Source organism: Maniola hyperantus, chromosome 18, assembly GCF_902806685.2.
Source record: "Maniola hyperantus chromosome 18, iAphHyp1.2, whole genome shotgun sequence".
Lineage (NCBI taxonomy): Eukaryota > Metazoa > Arthropoda > Insecta > Lepidoptera > Nymphalidae > Maniola > Maniola hyperantus.
In genome coordinates this window covers 11,158,167-11,178,869 of record NC_048553.1, presented here as the reverse complement: position 1 = coordinate 11,178,869, position 20,703 = coordinate 11,158,167, and the positions used below count along the sequence as shown (strand labels likewise).

The window sequence follows — 20,703 nt, the reverse complement described above, 5'->3', positions numbered from 1 at the left end:
CCATTACAGAACTGTATGATAGTTAAGCTGTGACACTGGCGCGCCGCCAGGCACCCGTACTGCGGAGTTTTTCAATGAAGCCATCGGGTTGGAATATCTCGCCCAATGTTTCCATAAAAGAGTCATGCAATAGAAAAATCGAAGGGTGGTAATTTCAGTTAGCTACGTGCGACGTGCCAAATGTTATTTTTCATTATCTCTCCCTCTCTCTCTCTCTCTTTCTCTAGTTAGACTGTTAGCTAGATGTGAACGTGCCAAATGGTATTTTTGTTATGTCTATACGAAAATAGTTTTTACATAGATACTAAACTTATTCGCTAAATATAATATGTTATATCGATTTTCATTGGTAATCAATACTTATGTTTATTACTGACTAAAAGTCGCTGAACGCGCTATGGAGCGAGCTATGTTGGGTATCACTCTAAGGGATTAAATCCGGAACGAGGAAATTAGCAGAAGAACAAAAGCGACCGACATAGCTCTAAGGATTAGCAAAGCTGAAGTGGCAATGGGCAGGTCATGTCTGTCGCAGAACCGACGGCCGATGGGGCAGATGTGTTCTGGAGTGGAGACCGCGTACCGGTAAGCGCAGTGTGGGACGACCTCCAGCTCGCTGGACCGGTGACCTGAAGAAGGTGGTGGGAAGCGGACGAATGAGGAAGGCGGAGGACCGTGTTTGGTGGCGCGCTCTTGGAAAGGCATATGTCCAGCAGTGGACGCAAACAGGCTGATGGATTGGATTGGATTGATGTTTATTACTAGCTGTTGCGTGGATTTAGGTTTAAAAATTCCCGTGGGAACTCTTTGATTTTCCGGGATGAAAAGTAGCCTATGTCACTCTCCAGATCTTTAACTATACCCATGCAAAAAATCACTTCGATCCCTTGCTCCATTGCGACGTGATTGAAGTACAAACCAACAAACAAACACACTTTCGCATTTATAATATGGGTACTGAAATATGGGTACTGATTAATTAGCAAACAAATTGTTTAGAGGAGATCTGGTTAGTGGTGTTTCCGCATTACATTTCCATCAATATGAGCACCTATAAATAACACGTCTCAATGACAAAGAGTAATTCACAGTGTATCAAATAACATACGCTTCGTTTAACAAAACAAATCACCAATGCGCAGGGATGTTTCGATTGTCGAAGCACTAATAGAATATTTGACAAATGCCACCATACAAGCGATGCAGTTTTGATTGTGCAACGATTTGTATGATGAATGGTATGATTGGGGTGGCTTTGTATTGTTCAATACGGGTACCTATATCATTGCTAATGCGTTTAATGTATATTCCAAATTTTGAGTGACGCAGTTCAGTTCAAATCGCTGGGTCTAGAAACGTGAAATTTAGGATATACGAGTACCTACCGAAACCTCTAACTTTTCGGAGTTATGTGCGTTTTAAGCAATTAAGCATGAGGTACATAGGTACTTTAATGGTGAAGGAAAACATAGCAAGGAACCTCCAAGCATAGCTCTCTCCATCGCCCGCTGAGTGACTCTGAGCTTTATTATGAGGCCCATAGTTAGCGACCATTTGGTCTAACATGCGCACCGCGAGAAAATTTTGTCTACGCATTTACTCGTCTTATTTGTATGAAAAAACACGAGATAATGCGTAGACAAAATTTTCTCGCGGTGCGCATGTTAGACCAACATGTCTCGGATCCATATGTCGTCACTGGCAACACGCACTGTTCGAAGACTTTGGTCTTCAAGCACCGAGGAATTTTGGACCTACCATACTTATTCTAAAATCTAAATCTATAATATCAGCCTGTACTGTCCCACGTCTGGGCAAAGGCCTCCCTCCGATCCTTCCACCATTCCCTAACTTATTATTTTATTATATTACATTAGTCCCATATTGGGCGCTACGTATAAAGAAGACTTGAAATTGGACACTTACCACCTCTTACTTCGCAGACTAATATTAAAGCTGAGCCCTCTTCTAAAGGGCCCACGACACCCGACACGTCGGCTCCCGACTTGTCGTACAACAGCATTTGATGTGGAGGCACTGAAACAAACAGAAAATAAAAATAAATTATTACTTAACTACGTACCTACATAAAACCTATAAGTTTTCTTTATAGGATATTGTGGAGTTTCTCTCTAAAAAGCCTTTACGGATGCAATCGCACTTTTTAATTTTGCGCTTGGCTGCAATTTCACCTGACAAGACAACTAGTAGGTAGGTACCTTCCTATATATAATATATGTACAAGAGGAGGTAGGGTAAATCAACCAGTACACGTATGGCTAATATAATAATACCTATGTAATAGGTTTGGAAAACTATTAATTCATGAAATCGATGAATTTGTTGGTTTGTCGGTTTGTTGGTTAGTCCTTCAATCACGTCGCAACGGAGCAACGGATCAACGGATCAACGCGATTTTTTTCATGGATATAGATAAAGACCTGTAGAGTGACATAGGCTACTTTTTATCACAGAAAATCAAAGAATTCCCCCGGGATTTTAAAAACCTAAATCCCCTCGAATGAAGTCGCGGGCATCGGCTAGTAGGTTATATAACACTCCTATAGGATACCTAATTCATTTAAAGAAGACAAAGTTCAGAAAACAGGTTTCTCTTCTTTGCCTCAAACAACATTGAATTTTCCTCCATCCACGAAAATACAAACAATTTTCGGGTTGTTTTTACAAAAAATTGCATCTGTTTTGACATAATATTACAGAGCGCTTATTAAATTCACCATTTCTCAAATACCCCGCTTATAGTATAAAAGAAAATGAGCTTGCGATATAAATAGACTTAACCTCAATAATTAGAGTAACCAGATGACCGAAATTGTCGGGACCTGTCCGAAATCTTTGACGTTATGACCAAAATTTTTAGAAGGCGAGCAATTAAAAGAGATATTAAATAAGGTAACAGGTACATAACGCACATATATAGTGCACTGTTTATTTGTAAATAAACTGAACTCATAAATTTTCCGGGATAAAAGTAGCTTACATATTAATCCAGGGTATAATTTATCTTTATCCCAAATTTCAGCCAAATCCGTCCAGCAGTTTTTGCGTGAAAGAGTAACAAACACACACACACACACACACACACACACACACACACACACACACACACACACACACACACTTTCACCTTTATGATATTAGTGTGACAAAAATAGCCTTTGCGTTGTCGCGCGTTGCGTCTGATGACATTTTACAGTTAAGATTTTATAAGTAATCATTAGTACTATCACCTGTCTTCATTGTTACTAGTGTACTAGTAGCACTCTGTATATTGTAAATTATATAAATTATTGTGACGTAGCCAGAGGCGGATTAAATGCCGAGAGCGCCCTAGGCAAGCACCTCATAGGCGCCCCTCTAACAGCCATATTAAAATTTTTAATAGCTTACTTCGAAAGAACGAGCAATCGTCTCATTGCATTGCTGGTAGTTGGTGATTGTACTATTTATGTGAAGGAGTGAAGAACATCACGTCATGACATTTTGGTATATTAAAGAACATGTTGTTTCAGTCACTCCAAGATAGATTAGATTCTACATGATCACGCGCGCCCCTTTGTAACCTCGCGCCCCTAGGCACGTGCCTAGGGATAATCCGCCTCTGGACGTAGCCTTCACATAAAATAAATTTACGCATGGTTTTTTTTTTTGAAAATCAGGGATGTTGTCCGGAATTTGCGAACTTGAGTATAGTAACCCTAACTTCAGTGAAAACAAGAGGGGAAAATGTTGTTCCAAGGGAAGGAAGGGAGCAAAGAATGTTATTATTTCACCGCGGACTTTATATCGCTGATCGGCTTTTCCGATTATAAGATATTACATCGTCTTCAGCATTATTGTTTTGTATTGTAATTTTACGCTTTAACTTCCCGCATTGTGTTACTTTTATTCTTTTTCGTGTAGAAAAGTGATACTGAGTAGTAAAATAAGGCAAAATTTCATATCCATACTAATATTATAAATGCGAAAGTGTGTCTGTCTGTCTGTCTGTCTGTCTGCTAGCCTTTCACGGCCCATCCGTTCAACCGATTTTGACGAAATTTGGTACAGAGATAGCTTGCATCGAGGCATAGGCTATTTTTATCCCGCAAAATCAAAGAGTTCCCATGGGATTTTTAAAAACCTAAGTCCACGCGGACGAAGTCGCGGGCATCATCTAGTAAGTAATATTTAAAAAAAAATACTAACTAATATTATACAGTGGGATGACGTATAAAATTATCACGTCATCTTTCAGTAAACTGATTGGTCTATTGAACATGTCTCCGATCGATTCAGTATAAGTCCCGCAAATTGCTAATGCGCGTGGTCGCCATTTTAGTGACGTGAGCACTAGTGACTGGACTGAAGTTTCGAGCTGTTGGTATATTTTTATTTTGGCTGACGTCAAAATGACGTCATTTCAATGTTAATGAGACATGGTTCCAGCGCAATAGCAATTTGCGGGACTTATAAAATACAGTATTATTATTTAATAGATAATTTAATATAAATATATAGACTTATAAAATACAGTATAAAAGTCTCCGACCATCATGTCGGAGGAAAGAATAGAGGGCACACAAAAAAAAATTATTATATTCTCGTCTTACATTTTGCAGTAGTTAAATATCATTGCTTTTAGTCGATGTAATTAACGGCGAGTAGAAAGCTGAATTTGAGGGCGAATATGTAAATGCACGGGAAAAAATACAGGGTGTAACCAGAACGCTAGCATGATTATTAATATTATGATACCACAAAAAAAAACGCTAAACCCTATATTTTGTAAAAATTCACGATTTGTTGCAAAAAAACCATCTAACCAAGTCGTAGGTAGGTCATTGACGCCAATTCTAAACGCTATACATTGCGGGTTTGAAAAATACTAAATCACAATAACTACAAAATGTGGCAAATGTATTGGATTGTGTTTAGGTGTATAACAATAACGTTTAAAGTTTTTGCTTGCGTTCTGGTTACACCCTGTATAATTATAGGGACATTATAGACAAATAGAAGAACCGCGCGATTCCAGACGAGTCATGACGTCACAGCGACCCGCAGACATTTTAATTATAATCTGTCATCCCGGACCCCGTCCTGACGCGAAAAACCCGATGACAGATACAATCTGCCGGAGACGGGTCGAATTTAAGAGGAAATAAGATTTTTTTACCTTTTTTATTTTTTACCTTTTGACATTGATGTGGCTTTAGGTCTGGGTTGAGAGAATTTACCTTTTACTGGTTAATAAAGGTAAAATTTGCTTAAATTGCTTTTACTTTCTCTGTTTGCTACTTAAGGGTGCGTTTCCACTGACACGTAGCTGGGCGGAGTAGAGCGGAGCGGACTGTGAATGCCAATCACTCCGCATCAGTGGAAACTGTGTGATTGGTCAATTCACGGTCCGCTCCACTCCACTCTGCCCAGCTCTGCGTCAGTAGAAACACACCCTTAGGCACTTGTCCCACCGCCGACGAGGAAGCGACTAGCTATCGAATCGCTCAAGATGTAGGTAGGTCACAGAGAAATCAATCTCAAGAGTGCGCGGCAGAAAGTAATGTACATTGACCTTTTGAAGGACGTAGCAGATTTGTAGAGCATTGTTAACTTTCTGTCGTTGAGACCGACAACAATATAGGTATGAGTGACAGAGACAATGCTCTCTTTGTATGGGAATACGGAATAGTGAGAGCCCTATACTAACATCTCCGCGTGGATATAGTAGTAGGATATATAATATGATACTAGCGACCCGCCCCGGATTTGCATGGGTGCAACGCAGATACTAATGTGGTGTCATTAAGGTGTTTTTGCCTCGGAAACTCTCAAATGAGAGGATTTTTTTCCGACCTAATTCACATTACTTCAATTTCTCTAGGGATCTCTAATTTTTCGAGAAATAAACTATAGCTATAAACCTTCCTCTTGAATCACTCTATCTATTGGGGAAAACCGCATTAAAATCCGTTACGTAGTTTAAAAGATCTACGCGTTCATACATACAGACGCGGGAAGCGACTTTATTTTATACTATGTAGAGATAGTATGGAGTATAGTGTGTCGCAGCCTTTACCTTAGGCACTTGTCCTACCGCCAACTATCAACAAGAACAGAATTGAACTGATTTAAGGACAACTCAACAAACTAACAAACTTTCGCATTTATAATAGGGGTAGTGATATCAATGTTAGCAAAGCTAGCATGAAAGTTTTAATTATCACATTTAGAGAATCACATTTGCTATAATTAGCTTTTATGGTATTCTTGCTGCAAATTAAGCAGATTTTAACTAATATTAAGAGTATGTCCGCTAATCAGAGTTGATTGCGAACATCATTTGCGTAGCTATACAGGTTGTAAACAGAACGCTAGCAAAAACTTAGCGTTATTGTTATACTACCCAAACACAATCCAATACCAGTAACCATTTGCCTCATTTTGTAGTTTTAGTGATTTAGTATATTTCAAACCCGCAATGTATGGCGTGCGAAACTCGGGTCAATGACCGGCTTACGACGTGGCATTGACTCCGTTGACTACTCGTCGTTCGGTACTTCCCGTTGACCTAGAATCATGAAATTTGGCAGGTAGGTAGGTCATAGCACACGTAAGGGGAAAAATCAGAAAACCGTGAATTTGTGGTTACATCACAAAAAAAATGTGTTCATGAACATGTTAGGTATATTCCATGTTCTTTAGCTTTAGTTTTATGTTTGCGTAATAATTATCACCACTATATCTTAGAAATCCAACATCTGACCATCAAAAGAGTTATTAATTACCTATTTTGAATAAATCATTTGATTTTGACTTTAGGTTAGGTTATTTTTACTGTACGACTTGATTGTTAATGATCGTTGTGACTGTCCGTTAATTGAGTTACACGAGACCTATAAAACTCAAAAACATTTTACGTAATTTTAAGTGTGTAATTCTGTGGGCGGTTCTTTGACAAATTAAAATAAACAAAATATAATTATTATTTTCAATTTTCAAAGTAAGATAATCATACCAAGTGGGGTATCATATCAAAGGGCTTTACCTGTATATTCTAAAACAGATTTTTATTTATTTTTATGCATAATAGTTTTTGATTTATCGTGCAAAATGTCGAAAAATTACCCGAGTACGGAACCCTCGGTGCGCGAATCTGACTCGCACTTGGCCGGTTTTTGTTACATGTTTCAGCACTACCGTGAACTGTGTCATAACCAAGCAGCGCTCGAACAATAATATGTCAAAGAACATAAAACGTTACATAATGTATACCCACCTTTAAACGTAAGTAATTTAATTTATAATGGCGCGAACACATGATTACAGAGCTCCTCGCGGAACCTTCGCTTACAAAAGATTCAAAGTAAATTGCCTCTTGGCACGAGTTGTCTAATGGATTCCAGTGGAGCGGCATATATGTAGACTAAGCATAAACCACACTAGCGACTTGTTGTTTAGCAAAAAGTTGCAGAAACAATTTTGAGACGGTGCAAAAACTTTATAATTTACTAAGATGTCCGCCACTTCATCCGAGTGGATATTTAAGTTTTCAAAAATCCCGTGGAATCTCTTTGATTATCCGGAATAAAAAGTAGCCTATGTCACTCTCCGTCGTCGATTCGTTGCTCCGTTGTGACGTGATTAAAATAAAGAAAGAAAAGAAGGACAATACAGCAAACCAATAAACCAACAAACAAACACACTTTCGCATTTATAATAATATGGGTAATGATAAGTAAGACAAAAGTCGATGCAACGTCAAATCAACATTTTCATTTGTCATAGGGTTAGAAATAGGAGTTTTGGAAATGGTCTAATTCTACTTAATCTGAATGTGATACTCTTACTTACTACGTGATGATAGAAACTACAATATGATGTCCGTAACTTCATCCGCCTCGATTTAATAATTTAAAATTCTGAGAACTAACAAACCAGGTGAGATTGCTGTCAAGGGCTAACTTGTATCTGGAATAATAAAAAAAACACACACGCACACACTCACATTTGCACACGTATAATATAAGCAAGGGATTAGCGAGAACGCTTCTAACACTTATGTGTGATATTTTAGTAACTAACTGTTTTACAATCTGTCTGTCGTGGTGAATGCGACAAAACAAATAGTCTCTAGTATGCCTTTTCATTTAATCTACTTACTTTACTACTTTAACCGCTTTGTTTTGAGTAAAAGAAATTTACAACACTCGTCTCCTCTGGCTGTCTGTCGCTTTGAATAGGGTAATTTCTTTGACAGTCCCCAACGCAGTTGGCTCTGCATTTCATTTACTAAGGCTTTCGCGTACTCAACGTGTCCTTTCATGTATTTGCCTGGTTTTGTCATTTATACGATTATAACTCAATTAGTAACACGAGTTTGTTTGATAGTGTAACTGTATAATATATCGTTACAGAAAGTCTAATTCTAAATTAGTACAGAAGGGTTATTTCAAATCTAAATCGTGTTATTTGACGCAGTCAAAATGGTACGTTACTAGACATCAAGTTGTAAGCGAAAACGAGTTGGAGCCTGCAATTTTCTTTTTTTTCGAAATGACCCGTCCTATGCGTAGTAAATTGAAATCATAGGTGGCGGGGCAAATAGAAGCTGTGAAACAAAATGTCTAAAGTGTGTCCTCTCACTTACTCTACTTACTTTACTACTTTCACCGCTTAGTTCTGAGTAAAAGAAATTTGCAAAACTCGTCTACTCTGGCTGTCTGTCGCTTTGAATAGGGTAATTTCTTTGACAGTCCCCAACGCAGTTGGCTCTGCATTTACTGAGGCTTTCGCGTACTCGGCGCGTCCTTTGATGTATTTCCCCGCGATGCGGTTTTGTCATATATTATAACTCAATTAGCAGCATGTGTTTATGTGTGTGTCTGTATATTATTATCATACTGGCCTACTTTATTAATATTAGTAGCTGATGCCCGCGACTTAGTCTGGATTAAGGTTTTAAAAAAGTCCTTGCGAACTCTTTGATTTCCGGAATAAATTGTAGCCTATGTCACTTTCTAGGTCTTCCGAAAATCTGGTGACCTGTGTTGTATAATGCCTTAACCAATAGTGTGTTCAAACTAGTAGTAAATATACCTAGGCAAAAAACTTACCTATGACAATAAGTCGTATCTGAAAATTCCTTGTAGGTGAGTTCTTGAAGTCTACTCTGCATCTGTACGTGCCCTCATCATCCAGCTGCACTGAACTGAGGGTGAGTGAGGCTGGTCGGGCCACCGTCGCGAAGTATGCTCGAGGCCCAAACGCGCCTGGGTCTGACCATTGTAACGCCTTGTTGAATGATCGGCCTCGGACGTCGAAGCTACAACAAAAAAAATAGGTATTTAAGTTAGAAAGTTATAATAAGGATTATAGCGCTATGAGACAAAAGTAAACTATTAGGTCGGTATTGTTTTAGTAATTGTTTCAAGCATCCAGTGCGCTTCACATCAAAGACTATGTATCTTCACACACAGACCACCACCTATATACGCCTAATAGCCGGACACCCCCAATCGCCAAGCTTAGGCAGTTGCTTAGCATAAAAGTCAGCTCACGCCCGTTTGGTACCCTCATTCCGCACATTGTCTTGATTACGTGACTTTTGAGCCCACCAATCAAAACATTCTCCCTTGTCCCCCGCTAACATTGTACGATTTTGTTTTCATGCGAAACCACGTATCGTATGCGTACTCTTGAGGTTGAATTCTCTGTGATCTTCACATCATAACTTAGCTTATGAAAATCCAAAAAAATCACGATATAATATTATTGCAAAACATCTGCCACATCGTAGGCGGGGCACTGACCCGAGTTTTGCACGTTATACATTGCGGGGTTGAAAAATACTAAATCACTAAAACTACAAAATGAAGCAAATGATTATTAATATTGGATTGTGTTTAGGTAGTATAACAATAACGCTAAGTTTTTGCTAGAGTTCTGGTTACACCTGTATAATCTCGAGGAAAAAAAACATATGGACAGTATTTAAATTCTTCTGTGCTGTAAAGAGAATTGAATTCATAACACCTGTTTATACCAGGGGAGCGATTATAAGTATCAAAGCGGCAATAATAGCCCTGGACGGAGCGAATGTTTCACGGTGATAATGCCCCCATAAAAAGCCTACTTAAATTGTTAAATTTCCCCGCGAACAGCAGGGGTGTACAATCAAATCATCTTGCAAGCTTCTTGCCGTATAAATTTATTGCCGGGAGCCAGTGGGAAAATTTTAAAGCTTTATAAAAGTTGAAAGTTTGTCTATAAAGTAGATTTTTAGGGTAAAGTACCGCAAAAGGGAAAAGGAACCCTTATAGGATCACTTCGTTGTCTGTCTGTCTGACCGTCTGTTGTGTCTGTCAAGAAAACCTATAGGGTATTTCCCGTTCACCTAGAATCATGAAATTTGGCAAGTGGGTAGGTCTTATAGCACAAATAAATAGAAAATTACGAAAACCGTGAATTCCATCGGTGACTAATAGTTAGGCAATACAGAAAAAAAAACCAACTCTCAACTTTTATCAAATACCTGCTCGAAATTCCTTCCAGCTCTCGGACTATAAGAAGAAGCTCGGAAAATTGGGAAAACGTAGTCTCTGTCCGGAAATTGAAAAACTTCAGCGTCGCCTCTTGTATTTTATTCTAGAATTTGACAACGCCTTGGCGGCAAAATGAATTTAGGCCCGGACCATGTGCCAATTTACGCACTTCTAGGGATCCGCAATAAAACAAAAAAATAAAAAGGGGTTTCAATATTAGCATTTCAATAGTTGGCTTTTTAGTATGGAGCCTGGCCTACCTAGTTATCCGCCATTTTAATTTTATTTCAAACCGCACGCCATAATTATATCTGTTTTATTCAATAGCTGGCATCAATACAAATAAGTATTGTATGAGACAAAATTTTCCAAAGTGTCAAGTTACCGAGACATAAGCTATTGAAGTTGTACTAATTAATGGCTAGATATATAACTAGTATAGTATATATCGAAGTTATACTATAACCAGTATAACTTCGATAACTATTGATTAGTATAGACTTTATATTGTCTATTCCGCTATTTTGGAAACAAAAGAAAAATGGCCGACTACTAGGTAGGCCAAAATCTTAAAAATCATGTAAGACAACTTTTGTCTCTTTATGCGACGTCTATGACTCTACCATCGGTTCGGAATGTAGATTCTTCTTAGTAAGAGCCTGCAAGAAACGCAGCAGCTACTCTTTTCAATCCATAAAAAGTTACAATGTAAAAACAACTACATACACCATTTTGTGGGAAGCTGAAAGCTCAGCCGGTTGCTTCCGTTCCGCAATTATTTCTTGTACTATACTACGGAACCCTTCGTGTGCGAATTCCTACTCGTACTTGACCGGTTTTTATGAAACTTGAATGGCCACCTTGCTTGTTTATTCCCTGTGTTATCTTAAATTCGTTTTATGGACATTTCCATTATAAAATTGGGAAATTTTATCGCAATAATATTTTTGTTATAGAATTACTGTCGGCTTTTTATTATTTTTTACCTCAGTTCAATATTATTCTTGAAGATTGGAGTTTTATTATTGATCAATATTTAAACTGAAAATATCGTAAGTAAACTTGTATTTCTCGGAAGAAATTCAGAGGTACTTTTCATTATATTATATTACTAGCTTATGCTCGCGACTTCATCCGAGTGGACTACACAAATTTAAACCCCCATTGGGGTTGAATTTTCAAAAATCCTTTCTTAGCGGATGCCTACGTTATAATAGCTATCTGCATGTCAAATTTCAGCCAAATATCACATAATTGCACACATAGCTCTGAAAAGTCAGCGGTACGTGCCCGCGAACGAACACCCGACTTCCTGATTAGAAGGCGGATGTTTTAACCACTAGGCTATCACAGCTTGTAAACTAGTAAACGCCAAACTTAAACTAGTGAAGACGTAGCTAATGAACCGGTCGCGTCACCCTAAACGGATAAGCGGAAGCCGACTACAGGGAATCCAATTAGCGCTCAGAAAAGGCACCTAACAACGAAACGCACTTAAGACATTTCACGCGAGCTCATTAGCCTTACCACAATTAAAATAGGTATTTTTTGGAAAGTTTGCTTCATTTAGTTTTTTGTCAACAAAGTATTTTATTTACTTAAGGGGACTCAGTTCGGTGCTTTCTTCATACAAACGTAGGAGGGAAATTACAACAATATTCGATATTGTACGCACAAAACTAAGAATTATATCGATTTATCTCGTCATTATCTAAGTTTATTGATATATAAAACATTGAAAAAAATATTGATTTAAAAGCTACGAGGCTCAAAAGATTCCGATTTTAACACTAAATTAATGACAACTTTGGGCGTAAATAAATAAGATTAGGGATATGAAAATTCTAAAACAATTTATCATTAGACGTAGTTTATTTATTCATTAGTTGAAATAACACTTTGCAAACATACATTCAGCAGTTTTCTCTCAAAAATACTTTTCCTAAACCCTTTTCGCGCGCTTGATTTCGGTGAAAATCATCGTGCCTCTCAACTTTCTCATACAATGTCAAGTGAAAAGCAAACATGTTACCCACGTGCGCTGCCAATTTCTGTTGAGCGTCCTGCGTCACCTTAAAATCAGTTTTAGTAGGTACTAGCTTTTACTCGCGACTTCGTCCGCGTGGACTACAAAAATTTCAAACCCCTATTTCACCCCCTTAGGGGTTGAATTTTCAAAAATCTTTTCTTAACGGATGCCTTCGTTATAATAACTATCTGCATGCTAAATTTCAGCCCGATCCGTCCAGTAGTTTGAGCTGTGCGTGGATAGATCAGTCAGTCAGTCAGTCACCTTTTCCTTTTATATATTTAGATAAGCAAAATCCGAAACAGGTGTCTTAACATTTTAACATACAAAATTACTACCCATATTTCACTACCCAATGCAAAAGTATGTTTGTTTATTAGTTTGCTGGTTTGTCCTTCAATCACGTCGCAACGGAGCAATGCAACGGATCGTCGTGATTTTTTGCATGGGTTATAGTTAAAGACGTAGAGAGTGTCATAGCATAGGCTAATTTTTATCCCCGAAAATCAAACAGTTTGAACGGGATTTAAAAGCCTTACTCGACGCGAACTGATTTGCAGGCATCAGCTAGTTATAATCTAAATAATAATTTATAAAAGCGAAATACCACGCACTTACTGACTGACTAATCACGAAATCTCAGGACCTATAAAGCCTACAAACTTGAAATTTGGAAGGTAGGTTCTTTCTAGGATGTAGGTGACAGCTAAGAAACGGTTTTGGAAAAATTTTGAAAAGGGGGACGAAGGTTTCATGAAAGTCCTATGTTTTTGAAGTTAGAGACGTGAAAATCGACCATATATTATAGGGGGCACGTTCCTTCTATTCTAATTCGATATGAATGGCGGACGTATGTTTTATAGATCCGTGTTAATATTCCACGTGTTCATGCTTGTAGAATCGTAAAGTAAGGTCCATCACACTTGATTTGCTGCGGACTGGGGCTCGAAGCCTTTTATTGTCCTCAAATTCGTGAGGGCAGCGCTATTCAGTCGTAAACATCAAATTATTCCTCGAGACCACTCCAGAGTTCCATTAGACCTCTGTTGTAAAAAAATCTTTATCTTTTGTTAGAGACTGAAAATGTTTACAACGTGTAGGGCTGCCAAAAGTATTATCTCAAGCAACCGTTGAATAGAATATAATAGACTAGATTATGCTCGCGACTTCGTCCGCGTGGACTACACAAATTTCAAACCCCTATTTCACCCCCTTAGAGTTTGAATTTTCAAAAATCCTTTCTTAGCGGATGCCTACGTCACAATAGCTATCTGCATGCCAAATTTCAGCTCGATCCGTTCAGTAGTTTGAGCTGTGCGTTGATAGATCAGTCAGTCAGTCAGTCAGTCAGTCAGTCACCTTTTCCTTTTATATATATAGAAGATTTTAATTCAAATAAACTTTTACAATAATTGTTTTTGAATCGTCAAAATTTATAAGCGACAGTTTCTAAATCCCATAATTTTTGTAGTCAGGTCCTGTAGCAGGACAATGTCTCAAAGTTTCTTTATTGATTAAAAATAATTATTCAAATCAGTTTAGAAATCTCGGAGATTTCGGTATTGGTAGAAAAACCTCCTCCTTTTTAGGGTTCCGTACCTCAAAAGGAAAAACGGAACCCTTATAGGATCACTTTGTTGTCTGTGTGTCTGTCTGTCGGTCAAGAAACCTACAGGGTACTTCTCGTTGACCTAGAATCATGAAATTTAGCAGGTAGGTAGATCTTAGAGCTGACATTTGGGGAAAAATCTGAAAACCGTGAATTTAGGGTTAGATCACACAAAAAAAATTAAATTGTGGTCATGAATTAATAATTAGTATTTTAAATTTTCTAAGTAAGATAACTATATCAAGTGGGGTATCATAATATGAAAGGGCTTCACTTGTGCATTATAAAACTGATTTTTATATATTTTTATGTATCATAGTTTTTGAATTATCGTGCAAAATGTCGAAAAAAACGACTGTAGTACGGAACCCTCGTTGCGCGAGCCTGACTCGCACTTGGCCGGTTTTATTTATTAGTATATAGATACGTAAATAACCTGTAGCAACCCTATATTCCAAGGCAGCCTCTCGGAGTTCTATTGAAACAAGCTAATAGCTTCCAATGTTATTCAAGTGAAAAACTCTGTTGGAAATTAATTAGTTAGCCGTTGAACTGCGAAAATCATATTAAATTAATTTCTACTGATGTTTGACTTTATGGTTCTTTGACCTACTGCAGCTGTAATAACGGAAAATACAGGTCTAAAATAATTGTCATTTGTAACCAGAACGCTGGCAAAAACAAAGACAGGTCATAGTACCTACTGATGATTACTGATATTATGATACCACAAAAAAAAATTAAAACATCGTATATACCTATTGTGTAAAAGTTTACGATATATTGCAAATAAAACATCTGACTGACGCTAGAGGTCATCGAACGTTGCGTAAGTAGGCCACTCGGAGTCAATGCCGCGTCGTAGGCGGGGCATTGACCCGAGTTTTGCACGCTATACACGGCAGATTAAAACTACTAAATCACTAAAACTACAAAATGAGGCAAATGGTTATTGGTATTGGATTGTGTTTAGGTACCGTTCGGTTACACCCTGTATTAGACTAAAAAAATTTTCTGTGTAGTATTAATAAACAATAAAGAAATTTAAATAAATCAAGTCAATCCGTTGCTCCGTTGTGGAGTGCCAAACCAACAAACAAACAAACATAATTTCGCATTTATTATAGGTATGGGTATAATGACTAGCTCCTCCCCGGCACGAGCGGCACGAAAACGCATTAATGCCTCTCGTGCTCTACCTGTTGACCTTTAGTGGTAGGTACTATACAGTACACGTCATAACCTTCACGCAAATGCCAACAACAACTATACAAAGTTTGTGGATAAGATTTTTACATTAATTAGATAAGACTAGCTTTCAGTTTGTTTGTAAGTCGTAACATTTTTATTAAAAAAAGAAAATGTGAAGAAAAATTCAATCACCTGTATATAGGTTTTCCACCGCTTTTCCGAAACCAGAGCACCATGTACACTCGGTCTTCGTTGGTGTCCGGTGTGACGTCACACGGTAGAGACGCCGTTCGTCCCAACACTGCGTCCACCTCGACTGTTGATACTGTAAAGAAGAAAACGATATTTTACAATACATTACGCATCATGGCGACATAGCTCAATGGGTTGCGAAGCTGAAGTGGCAATCGACAGCGCATATAGTTCGGAAAACCGATAGACGTTTCGGTCCCAAGGTGCTGGAATGGCGACCTCACACCGGAAGACGCAGTGTTGGAAGACCCCCCCACTAGGTGGACGGATGAGATCAGCCGAGTCGCAGGGAGCCGCTGGATTCAGGCGACGCATGACCGTGGCGTGTGGAATTCCCTACAAGAGACCTATGCCCAGCATTGGACGTCTATCGGTTGATGATGATAATGACGATACCAAATTTCAGCCCAATCAGTCCAGTAGTTGGAGCTGTGCGTTTATAGATCAATCAGTCAGTCTGTCAGTTTATCCTTTTATATACGAGGTTAGTATCTTGTCTTATTTAAAAGTATTATGTAATTAGAGACTTATACAAAATACCGATTATAACAACCAGATAAATATTTATCTTTGTACAATATCTAAACGACATTCTCGGGGTCGGCCATTTGCATTTAGAAATTAACCCAGAAGAGAGACGTCGGAATAAAATTTATTGCGCTCTAGATAAAAAAATAACTTAAAGCTTAAGATACTTTTCTCCAGTTTATAATAAAATATTAGAATGGAGGAATAAAAATCGGCCAAGTGCAGTCAAGAGTTCCATAAAGCTTCTCTTATAATATATATCTCAATATATCTCTCAATACTTCTTCTCGGCAGGAAAGGCATTCCGAACCAGTGGTAGATGCATCCGACTATTCGTAAGCACTTGTAAAAGTTTATACGAATAAAAAAGATTTTCATTTCATTTCATTTCATTTCATTTCATTTCATTTTCATTTCATTTCATTTCATTTCATTTCATTTCATTTCATTTCATTTCATTTCATTTCATTTCATTTCATTTCATTTTCATTTCATTTCATTTCATTTCTTAGGTTCAGTTCATAGATAACATAAGTAAGGTCCAGTTGCATGACAGACGGTAAAATTTCTGTTATCTGATGATAACTGATCTGCCCCGTCGCGCGTCGTATCGTAATTGTCAAAAATTCTGCTCTTTGATTGGTTGATTTGTCATTTTTTCCCGTGTGTGTCGGCGTGATTAATATTTATACCCATGCCAAATTACAGATTTCTAGCACTAATACTCGTAGTCTCTGAGATTATTCGAGGACGGACGGACAGACGGACGGACATGGCGAAACTATAAGGGTTCCTTGTTTACTACGGAACCCTAAAATGACCGTTAATAGTTATTCTAAACTAACTATTTACGGTCATTTTTTAAGCATTAAGTTAACTTGTCAGCAAATATAATAATTTGTACTTGTACTAAATTGAATCTAAAATTCATGACTTTTCGTTATACTACTATACTATACTACGGTAGAACGGTGAGGACGCCCCTATTGAAAATCAAAATGAATACCTAACTGGCGCAGTTTGGAATCATTTTGAAATATTGCTGAGTGGAAGTTAGAACTCATTGTTAAAAATGAAATTGCATTTCCACTTGTATCGTGAATAACGATTTCACGGCTTTTCGTCAGAAAATGATTTTCAGGGAAATTTCTTCGTAAATAGTTGATGGCCATCCATGACTTTACAAAATTCTCCACTCTCAAAATTGAGAAATAAACAAAACTTGCGCAAACACACAAAAAATCCTCCATTCCCGAAAGTCGAAGAATAAACAAGACTCGCGCAGTCGTATTTCATATTCTTTTATTTCCCTTTTACCTAATTGTACCAACAAAAGCCACTAGAGGGCGCCTCAGAGGGATATTCATCTTGCTTTAAGAAAATTTTGCAGCAAGACACTAATAAATTATGTATGGAGAGCAAACAGAGAAGTCCAATTAACTAAGCCTGGATAAATGTTGGTAGTAAAACCGGAATATTTCGCCCTTGCAACTTAATTTCACCATTTTTTTCATTTTAAACTTCAAGAAATGAAATTTAAGTGAGCCTTTTAAAGCATTTTGAGATATCCTATTTATTTAAAGTTGCACTTAACTAAACTAATCTGACTGATCTATCAACGCACAGCTCAAACTACTGGACGGATTGGGCTGAAATTTGACATGGAGAGAGCTATTATGACGTAGGCATCCGCTAAGAAAGGATTTTTGAAAATTCAACACCTAAGGGGGTGAAATAGGGGTTTGAAATTTGTGCAGTCCACGCGGACGAAACCGCGGGCATTAGCTAGTCTAGTACCTACATATAAATAATATACAGGGTGAAAAATCTCAACACTGAGAGAATCCCTGTTTCAGTTTTCGTTAGCAATCCCTTAAATCCTGTAAGTTTAACTTCGCGTAGGTAACTTCAAGTAAGTACGTAGGCCTATTAAATTATCCAACATATTTATGTTTACAATACCTCTATTAATTGTTCAGTGGGGCGATATTATTTAAAGCGTAAATAATCGTGACCCTAATAATGTAGCGAGGTGCGATTAGGCTTTGAACACGAGTTAAGTCACAAATGAAACCGAGCGTGTTATTTTATTTTATGTCGTTATTTGTGGTTAATTTGTAAAGGCATTAGTAAAACTGGATAAAATACCGCAAGATGTAACTTTTTCAAGTAGATAAGTAGATAGTTTTCTAGTGCAGTGCGATTAGGCTTTGAAAACGAGTTAGTCACAAATGAAACCAAGCGTGTTATTTTGTTTTATGCCGATATTTGTGGTTAATTTGTAAAGGCATTAGTAAAACTGGATAAAATACCGCAAGATGTAACTTTTTCAAGTAGATAAGTAGATAGTTTTCTAGTGCAGTGCAATTAGGCTTTGAAAACGAGTTAGTCACAAATGAAACCGAGCGTGTTATTTTGTTTTATGCCGATATTTGTGGTTAATTTGTATAGGTATTAGTAAAGGTGGATAGAGTGCCGCAATAATTAACTTTTTCAAGTAAAACTTGAAACTTCTCTAACGCAGTGCAATTAGGTTTTGAACACGAGTTAAGTCACGAATGAAACTGAGCGTGTTATTTTGTTTTATGCCCTTATTTGTGGTTAATTTGTAAAGGCAGTAAAGGTGGATAGAGTAACGCAATAATTAACTTGTTCAAGTAAATCTTCTCTAGCACAGTGCGAATACGAGTTAGTCACAAATGAAACCGAGCGTGTTATTTTGTTTTATGCCGTTCTTTGTGGTTAATTTGTAAAAGCATTAGTAAAGGTGGATAGAATAACGCAATAATTAACTTTTTCAAGTAAAATTTCTCTAACGCAGTGTGTGTGAATTGAAGACGAGTTAAGTCACAAAGGAAACTGAGCGTGTTATTTTGTTTTATGCCCTTATTTGTGGTTAATTTGTAAAGGCATTAATAAAAGCAATCCATGCTGATTTTATAAAAGTAAACTTTCTAGTTTTTTTTTTAAAGAAAGCAAATGACGGCCCATCCGTCAATCGATTTTGATGTAATTTGGTACAGAGATAGCTTGCGTCCCAGGGTTTTCCCCCCCCCGAAAATCAAAGAACTACCACGCGATTTTTAAAAACCCAAATCCACGCCGAAGAAGTCGTGAGCATCATCCATTTCGTACAGAGATAGCTTGCATCCCGGAAACGGATAAAGACTACTTTTATCATAAAAAATCAGAATTCCCACAAAGACAGCAACCTAATAGGAAGTTGTTGACTGAAACTCTAATGTAAAGGTCACACTGAGTTGAAAAGTAAATTATGTATTTATTCGTACTGTAAAAAACCTTTTGAAACGGTTATTAATATCAAATATTCATGAACGCGTATCCGACACGCAGACACAAAGGGTTTGATTAAAAGCTTAGTTTTGTTTGTACGTGAAGTTTTCAAACAAACTGTTAACTTTGAAGTTACGAAATGAATGCCAAAGCCTATTAGAATTAAACAAACAAACAAAACGATCAAATACGATTCCATTTGCGTTTCAAAAACAATTTGGAAAGATATTAATTTATTTATTTCAAAGCTGATTTTTACCTGATCATGGGTGATTTAAAAGTTTGCACATACATTTGTATATGCAAAATTCAAAGTCCTGACTGACTGACTGAGTAATATATCAACGCACAGTCTAAACCGCTGGTCCTAGAGACATAAAATTTGATGTTTTTGTTAAGAGTAGGTAGATATCCACTAAGAAAGGATTTTTCGAAATTCCTTCCCTAAATGGGTTAGATGAGGGTTTGAAATTTATAAAGTCCACGCGGACGAAGTCGCGAGCTTAAGCTAGTAATATATAAAAGCTGACTGACTGATCATCAGCGCACAGCTCAAACTACTAAACGGATCAGGCTGAAATTTGGCATGCAGATAGCTATTATGACGCAGACATCCGCTAAGAAAAGACTTTTGAAAATTCAACCCCTAGGGGGTAAAATAGAGGTTTGAAATTTGTTTGTTGACACAGCTTTTTTGATACCAACCCTAATATGTTATGTATAAGTTTGTTGTATAAGTTTGGTCTATATAAATAAATGCTGAGTCACTCAGCGGGCGATGGAGAGAGCTATATGCTTGGAGTTTCTCGACGTGATCAAATCAGAAATGAGGAGATCCGTAGGAGAACTAGAGTAACCGACATAGCTAAACGGGTTGCGAAGCTGAAGTGGCAATGGGCAGGGCACATAGTTCGTACAACCGATAGACGTTGGGGTCCCAAGGTGCTGGAATGGCGACCTCGCACCGGAAGACGCAGTGTTGGAAGACCCCCCACTAGGTGGACGGACGACATCAGACGAGTCGCAGGGAGCCGCTGGATCCAGGCGGCGCAAGACCGTGGCATGTGGAACTCTCTACAAGAGACCTATGTCCAGCAGTGGACTTCTACTGGTTGATGATGATGATGAAGTAAATGCGCTGGTATTACTGGTGTTATTATGGGCAGCAAATGAGGCTATTATGTAACTGAAAGTATGCAAACCTCCATTGTTCTGAGCGTTGCCAAATTGACCGGCCCTGAAACGACTTCGATCAC

At 37.8% G+C, this 20,703-nt stretch overlaps 2 protein-coding genes across 2 annotated transcripts in view; both read right to left on the bottom strand.

Annotated features, from left to right (window-relative positions):
* The window catches only part of LOC117990616 (neural cell adhesion molecule 1-like), a 186,976-nt gene that overhangs the window by 43,365 nt on the left and 122,908 nt on the right, over positions 1 to 20,703 (bottom strand). The window contains exons 2-4 of the mRNA XM_034978071.2: positions 15,566 to 15,698; positions 9,117 to 9,325; positions 1,927 to 2,037 (exon numbers count right to left, since the gene is read on the bottom strand). Of these exons, the coding sequence (XP_034833962.2) occupies positions 1,927 to 2,037; positions 9,117 to 9,325; positions 15,566 to 15,698 (453 nt within the window). The remainder of the gene's footprint in view (positions 1 to 1,926; positions 2,038 to 9,116; positions 9,326 to 15,565; positions 15,699 to 20,703) is intronic.
* The window catches only part of LOC138403561 (uncharacterized), a 209,535-nt gene that overhangs the window by 101,580 nt on the left and 87,252 nt on the right, over positions 1 to 20,703 (bottom strand). The window lies entirely within an intron of this gene.